At 42.4% G+C, this 26457-nt stretch overlaps 1 protein-coding gene across 2 annotated transcripts in view; it reads right to left on the bottom strand.

The window, feature by feature from the left end:
- Positions 1-26457, bottom strand: part of Map3k3 (mitogen-activated protein kinase kinase kinase 3) — an 81066-nt gene that overhangs the window by 5095 nt on the left and 49514 nt on the right. For both annotated transcript variants that reach the window (XM_050164220.1, XM_050164221.1), the window contains 8 exons: positions 24657-24777; positions 8655-8788; positions 5322-5395; positions 3117-3184; positions 2818-2910; positions 2012-2203; positions 1191-1339; positions 430-561 (listed from right to left, as the gene is read on the bottom strand). In XM_050164220.1, the coding sequence (XP_050020177.1) occupies positions 430-561; positions 1191-1339; positions 2012-2203; positions 2818-2910; positions 3117-3184; positions 5322-5395; positions 8655-8788; positions 24657-24777 (963 nt within the window). The remainder of the gene's footprint in view (positions 1-429; positions 562-1190; positions 1340-2011; positions 2204-2817; positions 2911-3116; positions 3185-5321; positions 5396-8654; positions 8789-24656; positions 24778-26457) is intronic.

Genomic DNA, 26457 nt, shown 5'->3' with positions numbered 1-26457 from the left:
GAGACAGGTTATTTCCAATCCCCAGGACTGTAGCAAAGCAGTGATCCATTGGAGTCTCATTTGCATGTATAGGCCACTTTTGCCAGGAGCTATCAGACCGTTTAGGAAAAAACCTAAAACAGTCCTTATCTTAAGCAAGTAGGACCCAAGACCAGGCTGAGGAGATCCTCTGTTCCAGGCAGAGGTGCTTACTTGACGTGAACCAGCCCTTCAGGACCCTCAAGTTAGATAGAAGCTGGGACATTTCTCATCTCACACCCTCTCTGTAGCCAAAGGCAGAGCCCTCTTGACATCAATCCTGCCATCACTGTACATGGTTTCCCAGAACCTCATCAGATGAGGCCCAGGTCAAGGGTGACCCACCCCCACAGCCACTAGCCCTAGGTCAAGCCCTCTGTTTCAATTCCACATGCATCCAAGAGCACATACCCCTGGCATGTACTCCATAAAGATGGTAAGGATCTTCTCAGCACGGTCCCGCAGGCAGCCATAGTACTGCACAATGCGTTCATGCTGCAAGTTCTTCAGCAACTGGATCTCACACTCCAGAGCACTCACCTCCTAGAGAGGGACCACTGGTCACGTGGGCACTCAGGGCCCAGTTGTGCCCACCTGGGGTCAGCTTATCTTGCCCTAGTCTATGATTCACAGGGGTCTGCTTTGGAAACTTCAGCTGGAGAATAGCAAACTCTCTCAAATGTCTGGTCCTTGGCCACAATGCTGGGTAGACCTTGGGATACAGCATTCTTTACCCGGAAGAAGGCAAACAGGAAGGAGTGAAGAGGGAGAAGGGGCTACAGAATCCTACTTCAAGTAACTACTGTATTTGTCTATTCACACTGAGGTATAGACTATGTGACTTCTACTTCCAAAGGAACAAATGGGTGAGCTCTATAAGCTTCCTTCTGCACCAAGGCTCTGTTTGGGGAATGGGTCCAAAGAGTGCCCTTTGGGAAATTAGTCCTCATTGTCTCAGTTTGGGCTGCTTGGACTTTGGCATGGATACAGTCCTTCTCCTAGAAGCTCCACACCCTTTGGGACATTGGCCCTTCACCCCTTGGCTAGGGCTAAGATGAATAGCAAAAAAACTTGGAAGTTGAGGAAGTAACTTGTATCACCTTAAGCAAGTATTCAATAGGTATTTTGGCTAGAGGGAGAAGCTGGAGGTTTGAGTGTGGGGAAGGCCATACCTTGCTTGTCTCAGGACTATCTGGGTCAAACTGGACCTGCTTAGAAGCAAGTTCACGTCCTGTGTCCACATCATAGCACAAATAGACCCTGCCAAAGGCACCTTGACCCAGGAGCTTCCCCCGACGCCAATTAATGGGAGCACTAGGAGCTATAGAGAGCAGAGAGAGAGAGAGAGAGAGAGAGAGAGAGAGAGAGAGAGAGAGCAAGAGCACACATTAGATCATGAACTTTCTGTCCTTGCACCCTCCTGTCCTACTGAACTCTCTGCTCAGATCCTCCTTGTACCATCCATCCCTTCCTTCTCTTGCAGGCCTAAGCCCTTGGTCAACAGGGTAGTTCTGAGAAGCAGGGGACTGGTAAAATGGTTGTTCTGTGTTGAACAAATAACTTTATTTTCAAAGCTCTTGAACATGTTTTTCATCTATTATTCATTTTTTGAGACAGGGCCTTGGTGTATAACACATACTGTCCTTGAACTCACTATGTAACCCAAGCTGGTCTCTTAAGTTAAGTGTTCAGTCTTCCTGCCTCAGCTTCCTGAGTACTGAGATTATAATACCATCATGCCTAGCTTGCTCTTAATACCCGAATGTGGCAAAAAGGCCTTTAGCTTTAAACATAGGAAAATTAAAACCAGGTAGAAGAAATGCCTTATCCTACAGCCATCGAGTTAGGCCTACATTCTAGGGTGTGGCTCCTCCTCCAAACTCTGAGGGGAGGGTGCACTTATTACTGAGAGGAGCTGCCACAGTGGCACAGCAGAGCTCTTGTCCCTGCAGCTAGCTGTCTCAGCACTCTGCTAGTCAGGGACACTTCTCACATTTGGTTGGCACATTCCTTTCCTGCACGGAGAGGGCATTCTCGCTGTCTGCACTCCGCAGGCGCCCTCGGGGGTCCAGGTATTGCACAGCTACACCCATGTTCTCGCCATTTGTGCTCAAGGAGCGACTTGAGGGCACCAGAGTGAACAGGTTGCCTTGATGCCGCCGTATCCTGGGAAATGTTCTTCTGCCTACAGAAGTGCAGGAATGAGGACAGAGCAAGTCAGAGCCCTGGCCACAAACCCGGATGTGCAAAGCAGGTAACAGTGACAACCAGCTCAGGTGCATTCCACCTGCCACCCCTCCTGACTCATGCCAGAAAGGCTGCTATCCTAGCTCCCTAAGAATCAAGACAAAAACAGGAATTAGGAAGTTGCCTGGCTAAAGAAGCCCTGAACATAGGGAAGGCATAAGACTGATCCTCAGACCCAACAAAAGGCAAACCACAGCTTGCGTGTTCTGTTCAACATCCTATTCCTGATCCCTCTGCCACAACTTCAGTTCATCTGTTGCTGCTGCAGAAGATGGCATTAGGGAGCACCCTGGGATACCTGTGTACTCAAGGACAGCATTCCAGTGGCAGCACCTTCATCTACCAATACCACCCCCCGTATTTGCTTAGTTCCTAATCTCTTTGCCTCAAGCTTGGGGCACAATGCCTCAAAAATAAGGGAAAAACACAGAAGTGGGAGTACCTTGTTTCCTTTCCATCAACCCCAAGCCCCCCTTTTGTGGTGTTTTTTTTTCCAGGCAAAACTTTGATCTTTCACCAGCCAACCAGCAGGGGGCAGTGTAGAGCACTCACCATCGTTGTAGTCTTTGTGGTGTACAGACACATGGTAGCGCCTGGGATAGGTTCCACCTTTGACTCCTTTATCATAGAGCTGGGTCTCCCGATCTGAGAAAGACAGGAGAATTGCTAGACTGTGGGTGAGTCAAGATAGGTGAGTCACTTATGCTCCCAGACCTCCTGAGATTTTAGAGTAGCAGCTCCAGGAAAAGTACCATACAGTTTTGTCTTCCCAATTTAGAGGCATTTATGGTCCCAACATGACACTCTTTCCCCAACCCCCGCAGCACCTACCTAGGCTCTGTGGAACTTACCTGAGCATTCCTTTCTGTTGTCTGGGAAGCTCCTGGCTCGGGACATTTGTGATTTCCTGAAGGATGGGCTGGAAAAAACAAAAGACTACAAAATAAACTTTAGTGTACATCCAGAGGCAGAAGGAAGGGTATCTAAGTGGCCCCCTTCCTGATGATGTTCACAGACGGAAAGGTGCAGGAAAGCTGCTCTGCCTGGAGCCTGGTCTCTGGTGCTCACCACCCCACTTCACTAGCCTGAGGCCAAACAGGAGTGACAACTCTGCTTTTTCTGCTGCATTCCATGCTGGCTGTTTGTCCCCTTTCTATTCCTGGCCTTTTTCCTAATCTCTAATCTCTATGCCAGGTGAAGAAATCAAGCTAAACAACAATAAACCAACTTGGCTTAGGCAGTAATAATGAAAACACTGTAGTGTAAAGAACACTTTCTTTCTTTTGTTTCTCTGTGTACTCTTGGCTGCCTTGGAACTCACTCTGGAAACCAGGCTAGCCTTGAACTCAGAGAGTGCTAGGATTAAAGGTGTGAGCCACCACTGCCTGGCAAAGAATGATTTCTAATTTTACAGAGGATTTCCTCATACCTCCATAAGGTGGAACACATAATAAAACAGCAGGAACCAGTTATTGAGCAGCTGCTGTGTTATTACTATTCTTCACTGATCACCTGCAGGTTAAGACTCTACTTTATGTGCCAAGGACATTATGCTACTCCAGTCTGTTATTTAGACTACCATCTCATTTTAGAGATGGGGAAACTAAGAGGGAAGTTGATAAATTTAAGCTACCTTTTCAACATCTAGTTAAATCTGAATGAATCTTTGATTAAGCCAGTACCTTGTATGAGTGTGCATGTATTGTGTGGATGTGTGTGTGCATGTGTAGGTCAGAGGTTGACATCTGGTATCTTTCTCAATTGTTGTTCCTCTTATTTTTACAGACAGAGGTTCTCACTGAACCTTGAACTTTTCAGATTCAGCTAGCCTGGCTGGCTAGTGAGCCTCAGTTATCCTCCTGTCTCTACCTTCCCAGCACTGAGATTACAGATGTGCAGTGCTGTACCCAGCTGTTTTACTTGGGTTCCGAGAGCCTGAACTCAACCCACATTCTTGGACAACAAGCACTTTACTAACCAAGTCACCTCCCTAGTCCTCCAAGTATCTTTTGAGGTCAGAAAACTCAAGATAGTTTTGGAGAGCTGCCCTACTTTCTAACAACTGGACCACCATCCTCCCTTGACATTACAGTTTTGAATAGTCCAAAGCTACAGTCAGTCCCTGTTCTGGCTGAGAGTTTGGCCAGTGGTAGCACCTCCTGTCATATTTACTGGTACTGTTTTGTTCCCTGATTGGAGAGCAAGTCCCAAAGAAACCTACATAATAATAACTATGTGTGTATTCTGTGACATCTAGAAGAAGATGGTGATAGATTAGTCACAAGATCAGTACCTTCATCAACTGATCACACAATTAAGGAAAGAAGGAAGTTATTCCTATTTCCTAGCCCCAGACTACTCCCCAATCCCCAATCAAATGAGTTCTCAGACATAAAGAAGTGAAGGTCTGCTGCAAACACCCTCACAAGCCACATAGGAAACTGAGGTAGGAAGACTGTAAGTTCCAGACCAGCTATCTAGTGAGAACTCGTCACCAAAACAAAATAACACAACACATCCTCGACACAGTTGTTTGGTATATAAAGAATAGCACTGATTCTAAGTGTAAGAACAAACATTCTACATAAAGAGATAAAAGTTAAGTTACGAAATCTGGATATTCTGTTTTCTCATTATTCTAAGCTTGCTTCTTCTTCAACCATAAACTTTTGGAGAAAGAAAAGAACAGGCAGACCAACCTATGGGTGAGATTCCATTTTTCCCCCAAATTTCAATAAGCTATTGCTTCTCAATTCAAATCACAGTAATAAGGTGGAAAAGTAGGCAGACTATAGTGTGTGCAGAGTCAAAACACATAAAGCACTGTGAACAACACAGCACACAGTAAAAAACTGTTCTTCTAAGCTATCATTAAGTTTATTTTATTGAGCACCAAACCATTCTGACAGTCCTTGGGAAACTGAGGGCCTCTCTAAAAGCACACCGTTTTAATCCTAGGCCTATGGCTGTATCAGGGACACGGACTAGTCACTTCTTCTAAAACCATTCCAAAAATGCCTACTCATTAAGCCCCCAAACCACCCATACCTTCATACCTGTCTGCTGACCTGTCCAAGGATTGGCAGCTTCCTGACAAGGAATTTTCAGCACTGCTCAAGGGATCTAGCATCTGAAAGGCAAGCCACACAGTCAAACCACAGTTTCCACTCAATCCCAGCTAGCAGATCCAGACAGAGCTAGCATATGGTCCTTTTTGTCAAAATATGGAAGTGTCTTTGTTTCCCCATGTAGTGAAAGAAAGATATAAGGTGTGATTCTCTCCCTTAGTTTGAAAGGCAAGCTTCTAGGATGAAGGAAAATGTTTGGCCAGCATCCCTAGGAGCTCTGCCAATAGAGCAAAGCAAAGACACTGTCTTTTCTTGTTGGCATTTTCTTGGCCCATCAATATTAGTGAGTGTCTGGCACTTGAAATGGTATTGCCCTGCAGAAGTCTCCAGTGGAGTTTGGGTGGGAACCTAATGCTTCTGTTTACACTCTATAATTCATAATTTACAAAGACAAGCATTAACTCATTTCACAGAGGAATACTGCAGACCAAGAAAGGTTAGGAGACATGTATCTAAACTCATAAAACTAGGGAGTAAATAACTGGTGCCAAAAAAAAAAAAAAAAACAAATTCCCAGTTCCTGACTAAAACAGAGGTAAGAGATATCTATGTAAATTAAATAACATTCTAGCTTATAGTCAAATGCCATTAACAAAGAACCTTCAGAACGTGGTTTTGTTTTTCGAGACAGGGTTTCTCTGTAGCTTTGGAACCTGTCCTGGAACTAGCTCTTGTAGACCAGGCTGGCCTCGAACTCACAGAGATCCACCTGCCTCTGCCTGGCATTAAAGTGCTGGGATTAAAGGTGTGCACCACCACTGTCCGGCCAGAACATATTTTTCCCCTAACCTAAAGGCTTCATTTTTTTTTTCCTGACGGAGGAGTGGTAAGGATGGGAGTGCAGCCTTCAAATTCAAAATACAGTCATCTCTATTTGCATGGGGGCTGCTTCCAGGACTCCTGCTGATATCAGATCATGCATGCTCTAGTCCCTTATATAAGATAATGCAGTATTTGTAGATAAACTACACACATATCTTCCTGTAAACTTTACATCATCTTGATTACTTATATATAATAATATAATGTAAATGCTTTAAATCATCTTGTTTAGGGAACAACAAAAAAGAGACATCTGTACACAGTCAACACACACAAATAGTATTTTCTGACCACGAAAGAAATCTGCAGCTGAAGGCCGTCCAGGTTACATGAAATTCCCTGGGAAGAGGGAGCACAGAAGGAAGAGCATAAAGGGCTTCCTATAGCCCATATAGTTTGAATAATGAAAGTTACAGGAATCAGCTTTCTGTAAAACCCCACATGTACTGGTATTAATTTTTTTTCTTTTTCGGTGTGTGTGTTTGTGTGTGTGTGTATGTGCACATATGAGTGCAGAAGCCCAGTAAGTACAGTAGAGATGTCAGAGCTCCTGGAGCTGAAACTATAAGCAGTTGTGAACCATCCAGCATAGGTGATGGGAACCAAACTTGAGTCTTCTCTAAGAGCAGCAAGCACGTTTAACTGCTGCACCATCATTCCAGCCCACCTCCATTTTAAAGATTTTTTCATTTTTGTTTGTGTTCATGTATAATTGTGTGTGTGGAGGGAGATAGATGCAAATACCCATGGTGGTCAGAAGACAGTGTAAGATCTCCTGCATCTGGAATTACAGGCAGTGGTGAGCTATCTGACATGGGTGCTGGGAATCAAACTCAGTTCCGAGCCATCTTTCTAGCTCCTTCTGTTGGCTATTTTCTCTGTTAGAAATTTTTCTTCTTAAGTCAAATTCCAGAAACCTGATGAACTTAACTCTTTGCAATAAAGACAAGCTCCTTGAAAACAAACAAACAAAAAACCCAGAAATAAAAGAGATTTTTATTTTTTATGATCATTAGCATTCTGCCTACATTATATCTCTTTGAGGATGTCAGAAGCCCTGAAACTGGAGTTACAGCCAGTTGTAAGTTGTGGGTGCTGGGGACTGAACCTGTCTCCTCTGGAAGAGCAGCTCCTAACCTCTGGAAGAATGCTCCTAACCGCTGAGCCATCTCTCTAGCCCCCAAATAGAGATCTTATCTTTAATCAGTTTACTAACCCAAAGTGTAATTTTTATTACACTTCTATTAAGTAAGCTACTGGTTAAAAGCTAGCCATCATAATGGGTGTGCCACTGTGGTGGACACACTATCAGGTGACCAATGAGGCACCCTTCCCTTGAGTGCCTCAAGGACTTGGTTCTAGTCAATAAACTAAGGCAGAGACAATAGGAATGCCCATCCCCATGGTTACATTTATATTACAGAAGTCCACAATTTTGCCGGGCGGTGGTGGCACACATCTTTAATCCCAGCACTTGGGAGGTAGAGGCAGGTGGATCTCTGTGAGTTCAAGGCCAGCCTTACTATGTAGTAAGTTCCAGGACAGCCAGGGCTACACAGAGAAACCCTGCCTCGAAAAACCAAAAAGAAGACAGAAAAAAAGAAGATGACAACTCCAACTTTGTAGACTGGAACAATAGAGCTTAGATTGGCTTTGAAAAAGGCCATGATATAAGAGATTGATAATAAGGAACTGCAGGCAACTTCTGGAATCTGAGCGAATCCTTGAACAATCTCTAGCAAAGAAAAAGGGCGACAGTTCTACCAAATGTAAGGAACTAAACTGTGATAAGAACTCTAAGCTCAGGATGAAAATGCAGTTGGTGTGTACCTTGACTGTAGTAGCCCTGTGAGACCATGAGGGAAAAAACCCATTACGTCATGTCTGGACTCCCCATCTAAAGACACTAAGATAATAAAGGTATACTGGTTTAAGACCAAATTTGTGACAATTTGTTATGTAACAATAGATAACTAATACAGCTATTAGCAAAATCATGTTATTTTATTTTCTTCTTAATAATTTACATACACACACCTTCACAAAAATAGCAAAACTAAAATATAGCCAATAAAGACATAACCTGTCGTCAGTTCAGGGTTGTTCCTAGCTAAAACTGCTGACTGAGACCAGACCACTGGCAGAAGTCTGCAAACAGTACAGTGCATGGTGTTTTGCAAGGGGCCTAGTGAGAGGCCCTAAAGAGGAATACCATAAAGTGTTCACCTAACACTAGTGAGTTTAAGAAATTTAGATCTCATTTTTAAAAAGAACTAACCTTTGGCCTCTCAAAGGAATAATCCATCTTGGGGCAGGTTTGGTTTTCAAAGAACTATGGGATGGGCATCAAATTCCTCAGGTCTGTTATGTGTCACTGAGAGGCCTCATCACAACCTTGGTCTGAATGGGTCCTGGTACATCTTATCCCCCCATACTCACACACTGCTCACTGGTCTCTGGGATGAATTCGCCTTCACTGTTGATGCTCGTATAGGATCCCTGCCGGGCAATGTGCTGTTGTCGCTCAGGTACATAACCAGGTGGAGGAGAGCTTCGGCCAGGGTTCTGGGAGCCTAGAGCACAGAAAGAAGACCCGTTAGCAACAGAGACAGCGTGTGGCACGAGGAGAGAAGCAGGTCCAGATAGAAGATTGGGCCCAAGAGATCAGGGATGAAACCCAGATGGTCATGGCACCAGAGCCAGCATCTTCAACTCAAGGGAGCAAACCACACCCCTTCCTTACAAAGTAACGTTCAGAACAGTACTAAACTATATAGAACTAAAAACCCTGCTACAAAACATCTATCAAAATTAACTCTGTGACACAAGTTAGAAGTCAGTCAGCTTTTAAAAAATGCTCTTAGGACCTTGAGATGGTTCAGCAGGTGAGGGTACTTGTCACTAAGCTTGACAACTTAAGTTCATACCCCAGGACCCACATGATAGAAGAACTGACTCCTACACGTATTCTAACCTCCACACATACTGTGGCATGCTTGTGCACATATGTACATGTATACACAAACACACACACATAAATAATAAAAAAAATTTAATGTTCTTATGTATTATTCATAATGTATTACGGAAATTCATTCCACCAATAACTTTGGAGTACCAGCCTTAAGGCGTGGCTTCTTGTCTGTGAACATGATCTCTTAAAAAGAGATAGACAGAGGCCACATGCTCTTTTGGTTGATGAAGACCGGGTCAAGTGCCGTGAAGCAGCATGTGGCCAGCTCCTAGCTCCATGAGTCTGCTTTCCCCATAACCCCCTTTTTAATAAGTTGTCTATATCTTTGTGGTACTCGCTACAATAATGTCACATCTCTTAGTAATAATGTCACATCTTCCTCTTTGTCTCTTTTGGGCACCAATGCCACTTTCTCCTATCCAAGGAAGAACATAGGAAAATGATCATTTCAATCCTTGATCAATATCAATCAAATCAATATACTTAGGAAATATACTTCAAGATCACAAGCAGATGCCTGAAACCCTAAATATTAGCAAACCCAATGCATATATATCTATCTCAAAAGTTTAATGTATAAATTATGTATAAGAGATTAACACTCCTTGGCTGGATGGTGCACTCCTATAATCCCAGTACACAGGAGAAGGGAGCAGGGAAACTGAGCTCCAGACTCTCCAGACTAACATAAGTCTTACCAAGACCCTTTTAAAACAAAACAAAGACAAAAATAAATATAAGATAAAATAAAAGCCCACCAGGGCTAAGACTGTAGCTCAGTGGAATAACACTTGTCTAGCATATGAAGGAAGCCCAGGACTACACATTGCAAAACAAACAAAAAAAAACTCAAACTAATAAAACAGAACAATTATAACAAAATACTGCAATAACATTACCAGTATTACTACTCTTTAGAGCCATTAGGTCAAAAATGGGTTACTTGAACGCAAGTACTAACAATACAATACAATCTGATAATTGGGATAGTCATTAAGTGACAAATGAGCCAGCAGATATATCTTGTATACATAGGATAAAGGCATATTTCAGGTAGAATGGTATAAGATTTTATCATGATACTTGAGAGTAAAACCCATGTTAAAACTTATTGCTGGGCCTGTGGTGTGGGAGAATTGTTTGTATTCTGTCAATCATGTTATAAATAAATGCTGATTGGCCAGGCAGAAAATATAGGCGGGAAAAAGACAGGAAATAGAAATGATGTAATAAGAACAGGAGAATTCTGGGAAGGAGGAAGTTGATTCCTCCCACTCCTGCCCAGACCACCGAAGCAGCAGGATGTGATCTGCCCCATTGAAAAAAAGGTACCGAGCAACATGGCTAACATAGATCAGAAAAATGGGTTAATCAAGATGTGAGAGTTAGCCAGTGAGAGGCTAGAGCTAATGGGCCAATCAGCTTATAATTTATGGAGACCTATGTGTGATTTTCTTTGGAGCTAAACACCTGGGGGTACAGGACAGGACAAAAACCCCAAACAAGCAGGGCCCCTGTTCATGTTACAGGCCTGGAGAGACAGCTCAGCAGTTCAAGGTCCAGACTGCTCTTGCAAAGCATCAGAACTAGATTCCCAGCATCCATGATGGGTAGCTCACAATTGTCTATAACCCCAACACCAAGGGAATCTGATGCTTCTGGCCTCAGCTGGCACTGGCACATACACATACATATCCACACCCAGATCCACACATATATATGCATAATTAAATATAATACATCTGAAAAAACAAAAAAAATTCAAGCAAGGTAGTGGTGGCACACCTTTAATTCCAGCACTTGGGAGAGAGAGGCAGGTGGATTTGAGTTTGAGGCCAGTCTGGGCTACAGAGCAAGTTCCAGGATAGCCAGGGCCACACAGAGAAACCCTGTCTTAAACAAACAAAACAAAACAAACAACTAAAAAACTCAGGCCAAGTGTAGTATTTTACCTCTTTAGTCCCAGGCAGATCTCTTTTGAGTAGCAAGTTTCAGGTCAGTCTTTTTATAAATTGCCTTAGTTATGGTGTCTCTTCACAGCAACAGAAAAGTAATCAAGACACTGTTTTTTGGTTCCCCCCCTTCTTCCCCCCTGTATTTTTTTAAAGATTTATTTATTTATTATGTATTCAGTATTCTTAGTATTCTGCATGTATGCCTACAGGCCAGCGAGGACACCAGATCTCATTACAGAGGGTTGTGAGCCACCATGTGGTTGCTGGGAATTGAACTCAGGACCTTTGGAAGAGCAAGCAGCCCTCTTAACCATTGAGCCATCTCTCCAGCCCCTCCCCCACCCTGTATTTTTGAAACAAGGTCTCACTATGTGGTCCAGGCTGTTCTGGAACTCACTATGTAGAACTGGCTGGCTTAAATTATGAGATCTGCCTTCCTCCCCCTCCCAAATTCTGAGATTAAAGGTGTGTACTACCACACTCCATCTTAATTTCATTTATTATTTCCTGACTGTGCCAGATGTGGAGGAACATGCCTGTTGTTTTGCTACTCTGGAGGCTGAGGTAGGAATAAATATCTTGTGAGTTTAGTGAAACCAGCCCGGGCATAAGTATAAATTAAAAAAATAAAAAAAAAGGAAGGAAGGAAGGAAGGAAGGAAGGAAGGAAGGAAGGAAGGAAGGAAGGAAAAGAAAAGAAAAAAGAAAAAAAAAGTCAGACCTGATGGCACATGCCCATAATCCTTACATCTGGGAAGAAGACAGGAAGATCTGCTACACAGTGAGTTCAAGGCCAGTGTGGGATATAAGAGATCATGAATAAAACAAACACTAAATTCTGAACAGTTGATTGGTGGTAATTGAAAATGAAAAAAAAAAACTATAAGCAAGAGGTCCTTGTGCATTAGTTTATCAGTTTAGTTCTCTGGAGCTTTGGGCCCCAACAACATTTTGAAACTGTGATCCAGGAAGAGCTAACTGGATATACCTGTACATATGTCTCTGGGTCTCTGTTCTTTCAACCAGTACCTACTCTATCTGTATCAGATGAGAAGACACTGAGCTAGGTATGATGGCACATATCTATAATCCCAGAACTCAGGTGGTTGAAGCAATACCAGCTTTAGTGAAGAAATTATGGCCAATGAAAAAAGACTATCTCTCTCACTGCTACTTACTCTCACAATTCCTGACTATTATGAGTACATTATGTTGCCCCTAATTAGAAGTTTCCTTTTTGGCCGGGTGGTGGTAGCATATACCTTTAATCTCAGCACTTGGGAGGCAGAGGCAGGTGGTTCTCTGTGAGTTTGAGACCAGCCTGGTCTACAAGAACTAGTTCAGGACAGGCTCCAAAGCAACGGAGAAACCCTGTCTCGGGGAAAAAGAAAGAAAAGAAAAGAAAAATAAAGAAGAGAAAAGAAAAGGAAGTTTTCCTTTTTGTTGGGCATTCACAGTAATTGTATCATTTGATTCCAACAATTGGCAGAAGACCTTTGGGCAAACATTCTCTGGGTAACTCTGAGGTACTCTGCAAGGTATATTTACATTATTACTTCAGGAAAAACCACAACATTTAGAAGGTTCAAGAGAATACTAACAGGACCAGTGAGATGGCTCAGCAGGTAAAGATACTTGCTACTAGGCCTCACAACGTGAGTTCAGTCCTCAGGACCTGCATGGTCTAAAGAGAGAACTGACTCTAACAAGCTATCTATCCTCTGGCCTTCATATATGCTCCTTTAGCCCTTATTTGGGGGGGGGGATATTTATCCTGCCATGAAGAAAGCCAGAAAAGACCCTCTCCTCTCTTTTGCCCTCTACCTCTTCCCTACAACCCAGAAATCCCCAGACACCAGAAACGCGTGCCACCACATAACAAACTACTTCCCAGTCTAGTTCAGGACTATGGCACTAGGTTTTCTGGGCTAGAACTCTGCAGGCAATGTGTTTCGTGGAATTGGCTAAGACAGCAAACAAGTTTCGCAGCTGGAGATGGAGAAGAACTTGACTCATTCTACTCTAGATGCGACCACTCAATGCCAGCGTCTTTCTTTCCTGAAACTAGTTTCAGAAGGAAAATGTAAAATACATACTGTTTTGTTGTGGTGGTTTTTTGTTTTTGTTTTTCGAGACAGGGTTTCTCTGTGTAGCAGCATTGTCTGTCCTAGAACTCACTATGTAAACCAGGCTAGCCTCGAACTCACAAACATCCCCTATCTCTGCCTCCCAAGTGCCAGGATCTAAAGGTGTGGGCCACCACTGTCCAGCTTGGATACATACTGTTTTAACTTTGTATATAGCTCATTCAGCCTGGGCTCCAGGACAGACAGATGGAAAGTACATTTATAGTGCAAGGGATGCTTAAAAGTCTGGCTGAAGTACTTCTAATACTCTGAGAGAATATATTGGACGTAAACATATGGGTCTCAACAAAACTTTCTGAGCCAGGGAGTCTCTTCCTAAAGAAAAAAGGACCAACAAAAGGAAGAAAAATGCTTGACACCCCCCCCTCAAAAAAAAAAAAGGTACAATAGGTTAATCCTTGAAAATGCTGGGGCTTTTGTGTTTTGAGATAGGGTTTCACTATATGATTCTGGCTGGCCTGAAAGACCACAGTAGCCTTGAACTCACAGAGATCTACTTGCTTTTGCTTCTTGAATTCTAGGATTAAAGGCATATGGGGAAAAATGGGATTTTTGTTTGTTTGAGATAGGGCTATATACAGCAGGCTAGATTTGAACTCATCCTCCTTCTTCCATCTCCTGACAGGTATGACAGGAGTCTCATATCTGGGGCTTGAAAGATAACTTCTAAGAAGTTTAAAGTATTCTCAGCATTAAGAGACTCAGTTCTTCATTCTTTCAAATAAAGTCAGTTGCTCCAACATATGACTCATTCAGATGTGCTGAAGACATTTGATAAATTTACTGCCAAGAATACTTCCAACTGATTCATGGAAGCATCAATCCAAGGACGTAGTCTCAGGTGAGAATACTGGCATAAAGCTATGAAACGGTCCCGAAAACAGGCAAATAATTTTGTGGATTTCATGTCTCAACATCTCACTCACAAAGGGAAAGCTACAATTCTGAAGTAATCAGCTCCTGAGCCATGGTACTGAAATGACTTCAATAGCCTGCAGGAGACAGTCTATCCAGGTATTTAAAGCCTTATAAGAAACTGAAGCTGCTTAGTATAAATTTAGGGATTTTTTTTGTGAACTCATAGAATAATATAATATCAGGTAAAATGACCCCTGCCTCTCTCTTGTGTGTCTGAACCTAGGAATCTGCTTTTCTCAACTCTCTCATTGGTTCCATAATCTGGAATTTTACATTTGAGTCTCTTCTCCCTGAAACAAGTTAGAGAAGTTCTTTTCTAGCATTTTAACCCAAGATGCTCTGGAATAAGCCTAGAGCAAATTTTTAAAATGTCTTTTATAGCCAGGTATGGTGGTGCACACCTTTAATTCCAGCACTTAGGAGGCAGAGGCAGGCAGTTCGAGGCCAGCCTGGTTTACATAGCAAGTTCCAGGGCTGTCATACAGAGAAATCCTGTCTCCAAACACTGTCCCCCCCCCGCCCCCCCAATATTTGACACTGATCTAAACCATTCCCTCTACTAGTAGCTCACAGAATTCTCCCTTGCTTTTATAGTTGGGATGAAACTAGCACATACGAGGCCACTGCTGCAGACACAAGAAGGCCTAGGGGAAAGAGCAAAGGTTTTTTGGACTTTTATTTCCAGCCAAAGACTTTCACTTTTTCCAATCCACACTGTGGCCTACAGAAAGCCAGCCTTGTTATCTGATGGGCGGCATGCCAGGGGCTATTGTGCACAAGCCCACTGCCTGAAGCAGGAAAGGGAAGTCTCCCCAGACCAATGACTATCAGAGGAAGCAAATGGAAACACCAGGAGGTGGCATAACTGTTCCAGGGTATTTTCAGTTTTGTTTTTAATCTTCATTTCAAAAGCTGAGAGCCAATGAGAGGCACATCACCAGCTGAGAACAAGTGAGGGCAGGAGCTCAACAGGTCATGATGCTGCTGAACTACAAGACTTAATGGTCACATAACTCCTCACAATGACCAGGAAGAGCCAGAAGGCACAAAGCTCTACTATCACACAGCACAAGTGATTCCTTAGGTCTTAGAGGGCAATGGTGAGAGGATAAGGGGGAGGGGGCTCCCATGGGGCATCCTTTCCTGCTGCTCCAGGCTGACTATGCTGTTCTAGTCACATCAAGGGCCCAGGCCAGTATCAAAGGAGAGTCTATCTGCAGCTTCCCCTGAAGGCATTCTAAGTGGAAAGAGAACACCAGGGTTTAAACATGAGCTGTTAAAATCCCTCCACATTATGTTACTCTGCTAGCTTCTTTAACCCAAAAAAGCCAACCAGAAATAAACTGTTCCCAGAGTATGGGTGATTCTTTTGCTTGTACTCTGACTTAAGGCTTCTCAGAGAACCCTTATTAGGAAGCTGATGGAGGCAGGAAGTTGTCTCCACAGGGATCTCTAGGGCTTTGGGTCAGTGTTAATGTGCAGGTCACTGCAAGTACAAAGAAATATTTCTAAATCCTTTTCTCTTAGGGGACAGATGAGATAGGAGAGTAATCAAATATTTTTTCTTCTTCAATAGAAAATTGTAAGCGACATTTCCTGACCTGCTTGCATGGGGGAAGACTGCAAAACTACTTCTCAACCTTGTTTTCCCACAAACACTGACAACAACCTACGCTTCAATTCTGAAGTAGCTACCACCACTATACACATTATAATCTTATCTAGAACTGCAGAAGAATCTACTATGAGAAGAAAAGAACCTATAGAATGAAGGAAGACGACCATTTTATTTTCTCAGTGTGTTTATGAGTGTTTGCTTGAACATACGTCTGTGCACTATGTGCATGTAGTGCCCACACAGACCAGAAAAGGGCATCAGATACCCCTGGGACTAGAGTTACAGGTAGTTGTGAGCCACAGTGTGGGTGCTGGGAATTGAACCAAGGTCCTCTGAAGAGTAGTCAGAGCTGTAAACTGCAGAACCATCTCTGCAACCAAGCTCAGGTATTTTCAGATATGACATCGGAGATGTAGTTCAGCATGCATAAAGCCTGGGTTCTATTCTCAGCTCCAAATAAACCAGGCATGGTAGTGCATGCCTGTAATCCCAGAAGTAGGGAGGTGAAAGAAGGATCAAAAGTTCAAGATCATCCTTAGGTACATAATGAGTTTGTGGATAGCGTAGGACACATGAGACCCTGTGTCTGTCTGTCTGTCTGTCTGTCTGTCTGTCTCTCTCTCTCTCTCTCTCACACACACACACACACACACACACACACACACTACCTCACATGCAAAACCCCTGGAAAACAACTGTATGCTTGTGATGAGTTCCACATTTTAGGATGATGTTAAGAATAATCTTGCAGGGCAGTGGTGGTGCACACCTTTAATCCCAACACTAGGGAGGCAGAGGCAGGCGGATCTCTGTGAGTTAGAGGCCAGTCTGGTCTATAGAGCAAAGGCAAGTTCCAGGACAGGCTCCAAACTAAAGCTAAAGAGAAACCCTGGCTCCAAAAACCAAAAGAAGAACAGTCTTGCCCTCACAGAAGACCTAAAAGGAACTTAAGAATGCCCCTGATTTCTCCAGAGTGTATTGTGAAAACCACAGAAGTGCCATGTTCTATCAGTGTTATCTCTGAATGTCTCGGATTTACTTGTTCCTTGTCTCTCTCACTGCTCCCAGACTAATACAAGCATCTGCCTTCTTTCACCTATATGGTTTCCTGGATCCAATCTAGCCCTTCCAGTCTGTCCTTCACACTTCAACAGTCTTTGACAATGCAAATCTGAATGTCATTCTACCTTTTCATCATTACTTAAAAACTAATGACTTTTTATTGCTTTCAACCAAGATTAAAATAAATCTTCATTACTATCCATAGGGCTCCTCTTCCTCTCTAGCTGAGGCCTGCTCTCCTTGCTCCTGTCTTAGCACTCCAGACATCATCTGTCTCCAACAATCCACCTTTCTCTAGCCCTTAGTCTCAACAAACGTAACATCTCCTGTCCAAAGCCCTTGCCCTCAAATCTCTGCACAGCTTCCATATGTACTTTAGGTGGTAGCCTAAGGTTTCCTGACCCCAAGCTCAGGCCACAGTTTGTAACTATATACTGATCACATTATGATAAACAAACATTTTTATATACAAGGTCCATAGCACAAAGCCCATGTCTTTTTCGTATCCAAAATAATTGACTTTTTGGTAATGAATGAACAAAGATAGAGTTTGGTGGGAAAGATAATATGATTAGCATTCTAATGGAGATGAGCATAAGGCACAAAAATTTTCTGTGACTTCCCACCAACTACCCCTCCCCCCAAAAAAATTCCTAGGTATAGTCAAGGGTTCTTAGAAAGTGGCCTTGGGATACTTTCTTGGCCTTCTCTTTACCTCTTCTTTTTTTGATTTTTTTGAGATAAGGCTTCTTTGTAGCTTTGTTGCCTGTCCTGAAACTAGCTCTTGTAGACCAGGCTGGCTTCGAACTCACAGAGATCCACCTGCCTCTGCCTCCCGAGTGCTGGGATTAAAGGCGTGCGCCACCACCGCCCAGCCTCTTTGCCTCTTCTAAATATGTCAGCCTACCTGGACCTGAAAGACAAACATTCTCCAAAGCTCATCCTTTCAAGTCTGCCTATGGAAATCTTCCAGAATCTTGAGAGTCCAGCTCCTCCACAGAATGCACTTTCCATGTTACTCTAGTAGAAATTAATTCCCATTAGGCCATGCATGGAAGAAGCTGAATATGGTAGTGTATGCTTATAGTCCCAGCACTTAGGAGGTACAAACAGGAGGATCAGTTGCTTAAGGCTAGCTTCTACAAGTCTAAGAGCAACTTGGGCTGTATTAGACTTTTCTTCCTTTTTCTTCAAGACAGGGTTTCTTTGTATAGCTTTGGAATTCTGTAGACCAAGCTGGCCTCAAACTCATAGAGATCCACCTGCTTTTGTCTCCTGAGTGCTGAGATTAAAGGCATGTGAAACTGTGTTTTTATTTTTTTACCCTATTTTATTTTACCTGCATGTATGTCTGTGTAGGGGTGTCAGATCTCCTGTAATTGGAGTTACAGACAGGTGTGAGATGTCATCTGGAGGCTGAGAATTGAACTGGTTAAGAGCCACTGAGCCATCTTTCCAATCCTTTTTACTTTTAAAACCCAAGCTCCCCCTTTCCGGGTTCCACTCCTTCCAGACCATATCTATAGTTTCTCAAACATAGACGAAATATTTTGGAGCCCACCATGTTCTTTTGTTTGGTTAGTTGTTTTTTATTTATGTATTTTATATGTGAGTATTCTATCTGTATGTATGCCTGCATGCAAGAAGAGGGCATTAGACCCCATTACAGATGGTTGTGAGCTGCCATATGGTTGTTGGAAATTGAACTCAGGACCTCTGGAATAGCAGCCAGTGCTCTTAAGTGATAAAGTATCTCTCCAGTCCCCATGTTCTTTTGTGATGATGCCTAGTAGGTGCTCTTTCCTATGTCTGGAATGCTAGTCTTAAATCTTTCTTTGTGCTTCAGTTCTGATGTTCCCGTTGCTGTTTCTCTTCTAGGCAGAATCTGTTTCTATGACCCTTGACCTTCCATGGGCTCCACTGTTTCGTTCATTCCAGGCCAACATGGTGCTCATGGAATAAAAGAAGTCAGAACCTAGGTATGCTGAGATATAGGTGTCCATTTTCCAGATAAACAGAAACTATACAAAAATTCTATCTCTTAACATGTCTAGTCAAAGAAATGATTTTTCACATATGGCTTCCTACAACACAGAAAAGGACCTTAATGGTCCAGCAGTTTAGCCCTTGCTCCACCCAAGAATCACAGGTTCGTGCTTAGGGGCAGAAAACCCAATTCCTGCTTTGTATCAGTCTTCATCAATTAAAAAGATGAGGCTGCCCATCTTTCCTCTTCTATTTCTACAAAGACTTTGGGAGAGTTTTTTCTTCTGCTTTTCTAATTTCTCCCTGATACACCTGAAACCCACACACCACTCACAAACCCTTGTTCTATGGAAAAGAACAGGAGAAATGGGTAATTCCTATGTTGCCTACTTTCCCCAAGTTGGCTTCAAACTCACAATTTTCCTGTTTCAACCTTTGTGAGTGGCTGGCACATGCCGCCATTCCTGAAAGTAAGAACACCTTGGGCAGCATGTAGACACCATTTCAGTCCTAACAGTATAAAGTCTCCAAACCTCAGAGGTCTGTTTACTCTTATTCAGATTTGGAATTTTATTAATTTTGTGAGCACTTATTCATCCATAGTCTGAAATTTAGTAAATCGTAACTTTGCTATTATTATTTGTTTCTTTTCAAATATCCATCATCTTTATAGTTATTTTTCAGTCTTCATATTTCTATCATGCACTTGCTATCTTGAACATTCTCCATGTCTGCCTGTTTTATTATTTTCTCCAGCAATTTTTTTCTTTTCTGTTTTATAGGGAAAGTCTTATGTAGCATAGGCTGGCTTCAAACTTACTATGTAGTTAAGGCTAGCTTTGAACTCCTAATATCTATCCCCTAAAATTCTAGGATTAAAAGTATACACTCCAACATCCAGTTTCTTCTCCAATAACTTGGTTTGTGTTTAAGTACTGCTTTCATTTTCTTGATAAAATATCTTTATAAATATATTGAAAGCTATATTGTATTTCTACTTAAAGTACTATTCTAATTTTTTTTCAAGACAGGGTTTCTCTGTAATTATTCTAATTTAAAAACTAAAATTTAAGCCAGGCATGGTGGTGCATGCCTTTAATCCCAGCACCAAGGAGGCAGAAGCAGGGAAATCTCTTCTCCCTCTACAGAGGGAGTTCTAGGACTCTCAGGGCAACACAGAGAAACTCTGTCTCAAAAAACAAAACAAATTAAAGGAAAGAAAAAGAAATCTGAACTAAATTACCACATAAATCCACATATATCTTAATTCTCTTTATAGTGCATTATTGAAAAAATACTATGCAATAATGACCTTTTACAAAATTACTATACAATAGTGAACATTTGCCTAGAAGGCACAAGTTCTGGCCAGGTTCAAACCATAGCAGTGCTTAAAAAAAAAAAAAACCCATACACACACACACACACAAAAAAAAAATCCACATGCCACATACAAGCCAAACAACTTGTATCAAAACACACATGAAGGACTGGAGAGATGGCTCAGCGGTTAAGAGCATTGCCTGCTCTTCCAAAGGTCCTGAGTTCAATTCCCGGCAACCACATGGTGGCTCACAACCATCTGTAATGAGGTCTGGTGCCCTTTCTGGCCTGTAGGCACACATGTAGACAGAATATTGTATACATAATAAATATTAAAAAAAACAAACACAAAAAAACACACACATGAAATTTGAAAAGGTATTGCTTTCTTAAGACTTTGTATTTTGAATTTTTTTGTTGTTGACAGGGTCTAAAAGATCTAGGCTGGCTTCAAATATCTAATGTAGCTGAGGATGATCTTGAACTCTTGGTCTTCCCGCCTCAGTCACTCATGTGATGATACTGCAGATGGTGTCATTATACCCAAAAAATATTGGGTTTTGCTTTGTTTTACTTTTTCAGACAGGGTTCCAAGAAGTCTGCATGTGTTATGATGCCCAGTCTTCCATGGTTTCTAGTTTTACTAAATTGTGATTAAAACAGTATTTTTTGCTGTGGAATTATGGAAGTTTTCTTTTTTTCTTGTTAGTGTGTACAGCTTTTGTTTACTTATTTTGAGACAGGGTCTCACTGTGCAGCCCTGGATGGCCTGGAATTCTATGTAGATGAGGTTAGTCTTAAACTCATAGGGGTCTGCCTGTCTCTGCTCCTGAGTGCTAGGGTTAAAAGTGTGCATCACCATGCCCAGCTGTTTCATTTAAGACTATGTGGCTTTGGCTTATCTGTAACTCACTATACAGATAGAGCAGGCTGGCTTTACACTGTGGGAATTCCTTCTGCCTTTGCATCGTGAGTGTCGAGTTCACAGGCACACTATCATACCCACGTTTGGGAGGTTTCATTTAATATCCTACTATAAGGGCTATGTTTATAAAAAGAACATATTTTCTTGAACGGAGGCCTTATCCTCTCTGAGGAGCAGAAAGGGGTGGGTTGGGGAGAAGGCAGGGGGAGTAGGAAAAGGGAAGGGAAGGGGAACTGGGATTTGTATGTAAAAGATTGAAGCTTGGACTATCTGTGAGGTACCTGGCCGTAGGACCAGGATCTATCTCTGATGCATGAGCTAGCTTACTGGAGCCCATTCCCTATGGTAGGATGCCGTGCTCAGCCTTAATGCAGAGGGAAGGGACTTAGTCCTGCCTCCAACTTAATGTGCCAGACTTTGTTGATTTCCCATGGTAGCCCTTACCCACTGGGAGAAGGGGTAGAGGGGAGAACTGTGGATGGAATTTAAAAAATAATAAAGACATGGGAAATGAAAAAAATTTTCAAAAATGTTGGATACGCTGGCTCATGTCTGTAACCCCAGAACTAAGGGGCAAAGGCAAGAAGACTGTGGGGCAAACAGAACCACTAACTGGGTTCCAGAGAAGCCCAGGTTAGAGTGAGACCCTGTCTTAAAAAAAAAAAAAAAAAAAAAAAAAAAAAAAAAAAAAAAAAAAAAAAAAAAACCTCTGGTAAAGAAGCGAAGTGAAGTTGAAGTTGGAGAGTTAAAGAGACAGCTCAGTGGTTAAGAGTACTTGCTGCTCTTAGCCACACAGCAGTTTACAATTACTTATAACTCTATTTCCCAGAGATCTAATGCTCCTTTCTGGCCTCTGAGGACACTAGGCATGCACATGATACACATACACACAGGAACTCACAGATAACACACTGAAGAAAAAAAAAGCCAAGGTGGAAATTTCTTAGCTTTAGGCAATCAAATTTTTAGGACATTCTGAACAGGATCTTTGCTGTGTTCTGCCTCTTTCTCTTCCACTAGTTTATGAAAACATGTGTACCAATTATTTAAAAATCTGAAATCCACTTACATTCAAGCATGCAGATTAGAAACATTTACTATGAGTGCCTGAGTTCTAAAAATTCCTTAGGGGGAAGTGTGAGTGCCTCGGTAGCCCACTTTTCTTGCTGTTCTCTCAGGAAGAATATCACTCACAGAGAGTTCAGCAGCAGAACAAGGTTCATACCTCCCCAGACTCAGCTCAGGATCTGCAGAGAACAACTAAGTTTGACAGCATTCTGCTTGTGGTGAAAGGGAAAACTTGGCTTCCTAGTGGCAACAGGTGTCTCAGAACATTAGGGTAGTAGGCACATGCAAATGTTTGATAAAATCGGGTTTCTTTTAGATTTTTAAAGAAGATTTACTTTTAATTTTACACACACACACACACACACACACACACACACACACACACGTATTTACATGTAAGTGCAGATAACCATCAAGGTCTAAAAAGGGAACTGGATCTCCTGGCACTGGAGTGACAGGAAGTCAAGAAGTTTTGAGCCACTTGACAAGGGTGCCTGGTGTGAGAAGTCCTTCTGTGTATGTGTTGCTTTTACTGGTTAATGAAAGAGAATCTGTTTCGGCCAGTGGCTTAGCAGAGTAGAGCTAGGAGGAAAAACTAAACTGAATGCTGGGAGAAAGAAGGTGAAGTCAGTGAGACGCCATGTAGCCACTGAGGGGAAAGACTCAAGTTGTTAGTGGAAACTTGCAGGTAGGCGACAAACCTCATGGTAAAGTATAAAATAATAGAAATGGGTTAATTCTAGATGTAAGAGCTAGCTAGCAATACACTTAAGCTATTGGCCAAACAGTATTGCAAATAATATAGTTTCTGAGTAATTATTTTAGGTCTGAGCCGTCAGGACAGGTGCCAAGAACCGAACTCTGATCCTCTAGAAGAGCAGTCCCTCCTCTAAACCACTGAGCCATCTCTCCAACAATAGATTTCTATCTTGATAAAAATCCCACAATTCAAGAAATGGACTTTCTTCTCAAACCTTGTGCTGGGTAGTTTTTATGTTAACTTGACACAAGGTAGAGTCATCTGTGAGGAGTAACCCTCAGTTAAAAAAAATGCCTACATCCTAAGCTTTTCTGGCCATCCAGCAGGGTGTGTTCCCTGCTACTGGCCTTCTTTACCCCCATTCCACTCTGCCCCCAAGCACTCCTTTTCAAATCTGCAACATCCTTGGATTCCCCCAGCACAGCCTGCTTCAGGACGAAGGGAATCTGAGAGCCTGCTCCAGTGCAGAGAGGGCAGACCAAGAAAAACTCCCAAATACACAGTCAGCCACAGCAAGAATGGACCAAGACGCCAAGACTATACTGGCCTCATTTGAAGGAAGAGATGGGCAGGCATCAATGCAAAAATTCCTCCAACATCCTGAGAAGCAACATGATAACACCAGAATCCAGTGAATATGCAACAGGAAGACTTGAACAGCCTAACCCTGAAGAGGTAGAAGAAATTGACTTTAAATGTAACCTTATGAAAATGATGGAGACCCTTAAACAGGAAGTGAAAAACTCCCTTAAAGAAATGGAAGAGAAGACAAACAAAAAGTTAGAAGAAATTAATAAATCCCTCAAAGATATCCAAGAAAACTAAGAAAAAGCAATCAAACAGGTAAAGGAAACAGTTCAAGACTTGAAGACCGAAATGGAGGTAATAAAGAAAATACAAACTAAGGGATGGCTGGATATGGAAAATCTGGGTAAACAAACAGGAACTACAGAGATAAATATAACCAACAGAATACAAGAGATAGAAGAAAGAATCTCAGGTGCTGAGGATACTATAGAGGAAATAGACTCATTGATCAAAGAAAACAGCAAATCTAACAAATTCTTAACATAAAACATCCAGGAAATCTGGGACACCATGAAAAGACCAAACCTAAGAATAGGGGTAGAAGAGAATTTCAGCTCAAAGGCCCAGAAAAAACCAAGACAGACCCTGAGAAGTATCCGGAGGAACAATGTTATATAATACACAAGCCTGATTTAAAATTCTTTCCTGAAGAGGCCTAGTAGCAACTAACCTAACTTCTTTGCTATTCAACTGTAGATACTGTGCTAATGCTTCCAGGATAACTCAGTTGCCTTTCCAGGGGTTTCACTGGCTGGCATCTTATATGAAGCACAGGGTTTTTCAGAAATAAGAAAGAAATCTATGTATAAAACTAAAATATAGACCTGACTCCTAATTTGACAGGGGCCCTGTAAGCCTTCAAAAAGACGTCTGAGGAGATCACTTTTGAAGGGATGTTTAAAAGAAATTTAATCATGCCATCACATTATTATATTCTAAGGTCCTCAAGGGTTAGGGTCTGAGACTAGTCATGTCCTCTCTTCCCCAAATAAAAGCACAGCATGCTACTTTGCATAGTGATAATCAATGAATATTTGACGATTGTTGAATAGTTGACTATTTTAAACATGAGTACATCCAATATACAAGGACAGGGAAGAAAAGAGTTAAATACTCACTGACAGAGAGGTGCCTGCTTCTGGGCTCAGGAGCTTGGTAGATGGTATTTACATCCCCTGCAGACTGGGAAGGCTTGATCCGAACCTGCCTGGACACTCCAGAGTGGGGAGAGGAACTGGACTGTAAGAGAGGAGGAAAAGTGTGAGCTAGATCTGTAAGTAATCAGATCTGTGAAGGATCTTTGTCTTTCCTTAGGACTCCTCACACTCTTCAGGCACCTTTTAGTACACGGACTGCCAGGCTTTTCACCAAATCCCGACCCTCAATCTTCTTGGCAAATCATTATTTCCTTGATGTATTTTTACAGCCTCAGTAATAAATAAATACTAAATTCTGATGTTCAATTCAATGGATGATGATCCAGATACAGAATAACAGGCATTTGTGTAATAATCTGCCAGACGAGAAAGAGCTCTAAATACCTTCTCAGAAATTTAACAAGAGGCTGAAGAGGTGACTCAGAAGTTGAGAGCACTTGCTGCTCCTACAGAAGACCCAGGTTCAGCTCCCAGTACCTACATGGCAGCTCACAACTATGTAACTCCAGTTCCTTTCTGGCCTCCTCTGGGACCAGCACACATGTACAATACATATATACAGGTAAAAAAAAAAACATTCACACATAAAATCTTTAAAAAAGTACCTAGTGAACAGCAGGAATGTCATCTATGTGAAGATATTTCACTGCCCTACAAAATTCTGGCTACTAAATATATATTTTATTTTTTTTTCCTTTTTTGAGACAAGGTTTTATTGGTGGCCCATCTGGCCTTGAACTTGTGCTCTCCCTGTCTCAGGTGCCTGGGTGCTAAGATTATAAACACGTACTACCAAGCCAGATGAAATATGGACTTTACAAAGCCACTCAGGGGATCATGTGAGTGTCCCAGGGCCTTGCTGCTACCAGAGCCATAATGAGTGGCCTGTACTGTCCCCACTAGAGCCGTAACACCCGGGCCAGAGCTGCTGCCAAGGGCTGTATCTGTGTCCATGACCCTGCTACAGTTGGGGTCTGTGATGATGTCCATGTTGCTACAAAGCGTCATCTGAACCATGCATGTTGAAATTCAAGGGCCGTGTGGAGCTGGTCCCACTCTTCCCTCGTCTTGGGATAGCTGGCTCTGCCCCGTACTGGACACAACAACAGTAGAGCTGGCCCCAATGGCATGGGCCTAGGAGACGTAGTTCTAAGGGGGTAGTCCCAGTGGCCCAGACAGAACAGCTCAGCTACCACCCAAACGTGTACATCCTAGACCTTAGTTGGCCCACCCTAACATCTACCCCATCTATGACCTGCTGGAGTACCCAAAGGGACTGGTCCTACAGAACGATAACTTCAGGATCCCCATGACTCAGGGCAATAGCAGGGTATCTGAGGAGTTCCAGTGAGGGTTCAGTGATAATGGTGTGACAGAGCAGAGGCCTTGAACTGAACCAATGACTTATTGCAATGAACATTTTGTGGATGGGACCAATTGGACAAAAGGGTATATTGTGTGACACACCACAGCACACAGTGCCACTAAAATGAATGAAGAAGCGTTAGAAATATGGAATAAGGTGTTTTGTTGCTGTTTGTTTGCTTGCTTTTAATTGATTTGTGGGGATGTTCCTGCAGGGGTTAGGGGATAATATAGTGGGACTGAGAGGTGAGTGGGATTGGGGTTCATGATGTGAAATTCTCAAAGAATCAATAAAGAATTATGTTTAAAAAAACAAAAACAAAATAAAACACCAGGCAGATGGTGGCACACACCTTTAATCCCAGCACTTGGGAGACAAGCTCCAGGACAGTCAGAA

This window comes from Alexandromys fortis, unplaced genomic scaffold (assembly GCF_014885135.2).
Source record: "Alexandromys fortis isolate MF-2015 unplaced genomic scaffold, M_Fortis_MF-2015_v1.1 scaffold_156, whole genome shotgun sequence".
NCBI lineage: Eukaryota > Metazoa > Chordata > Mammalia > Rodentia > Cricetidae > Alexandromys > Alexandromys fortis.
This window is presented reverse-complemented; position numbering and strand designations above follow the sequence as displayed.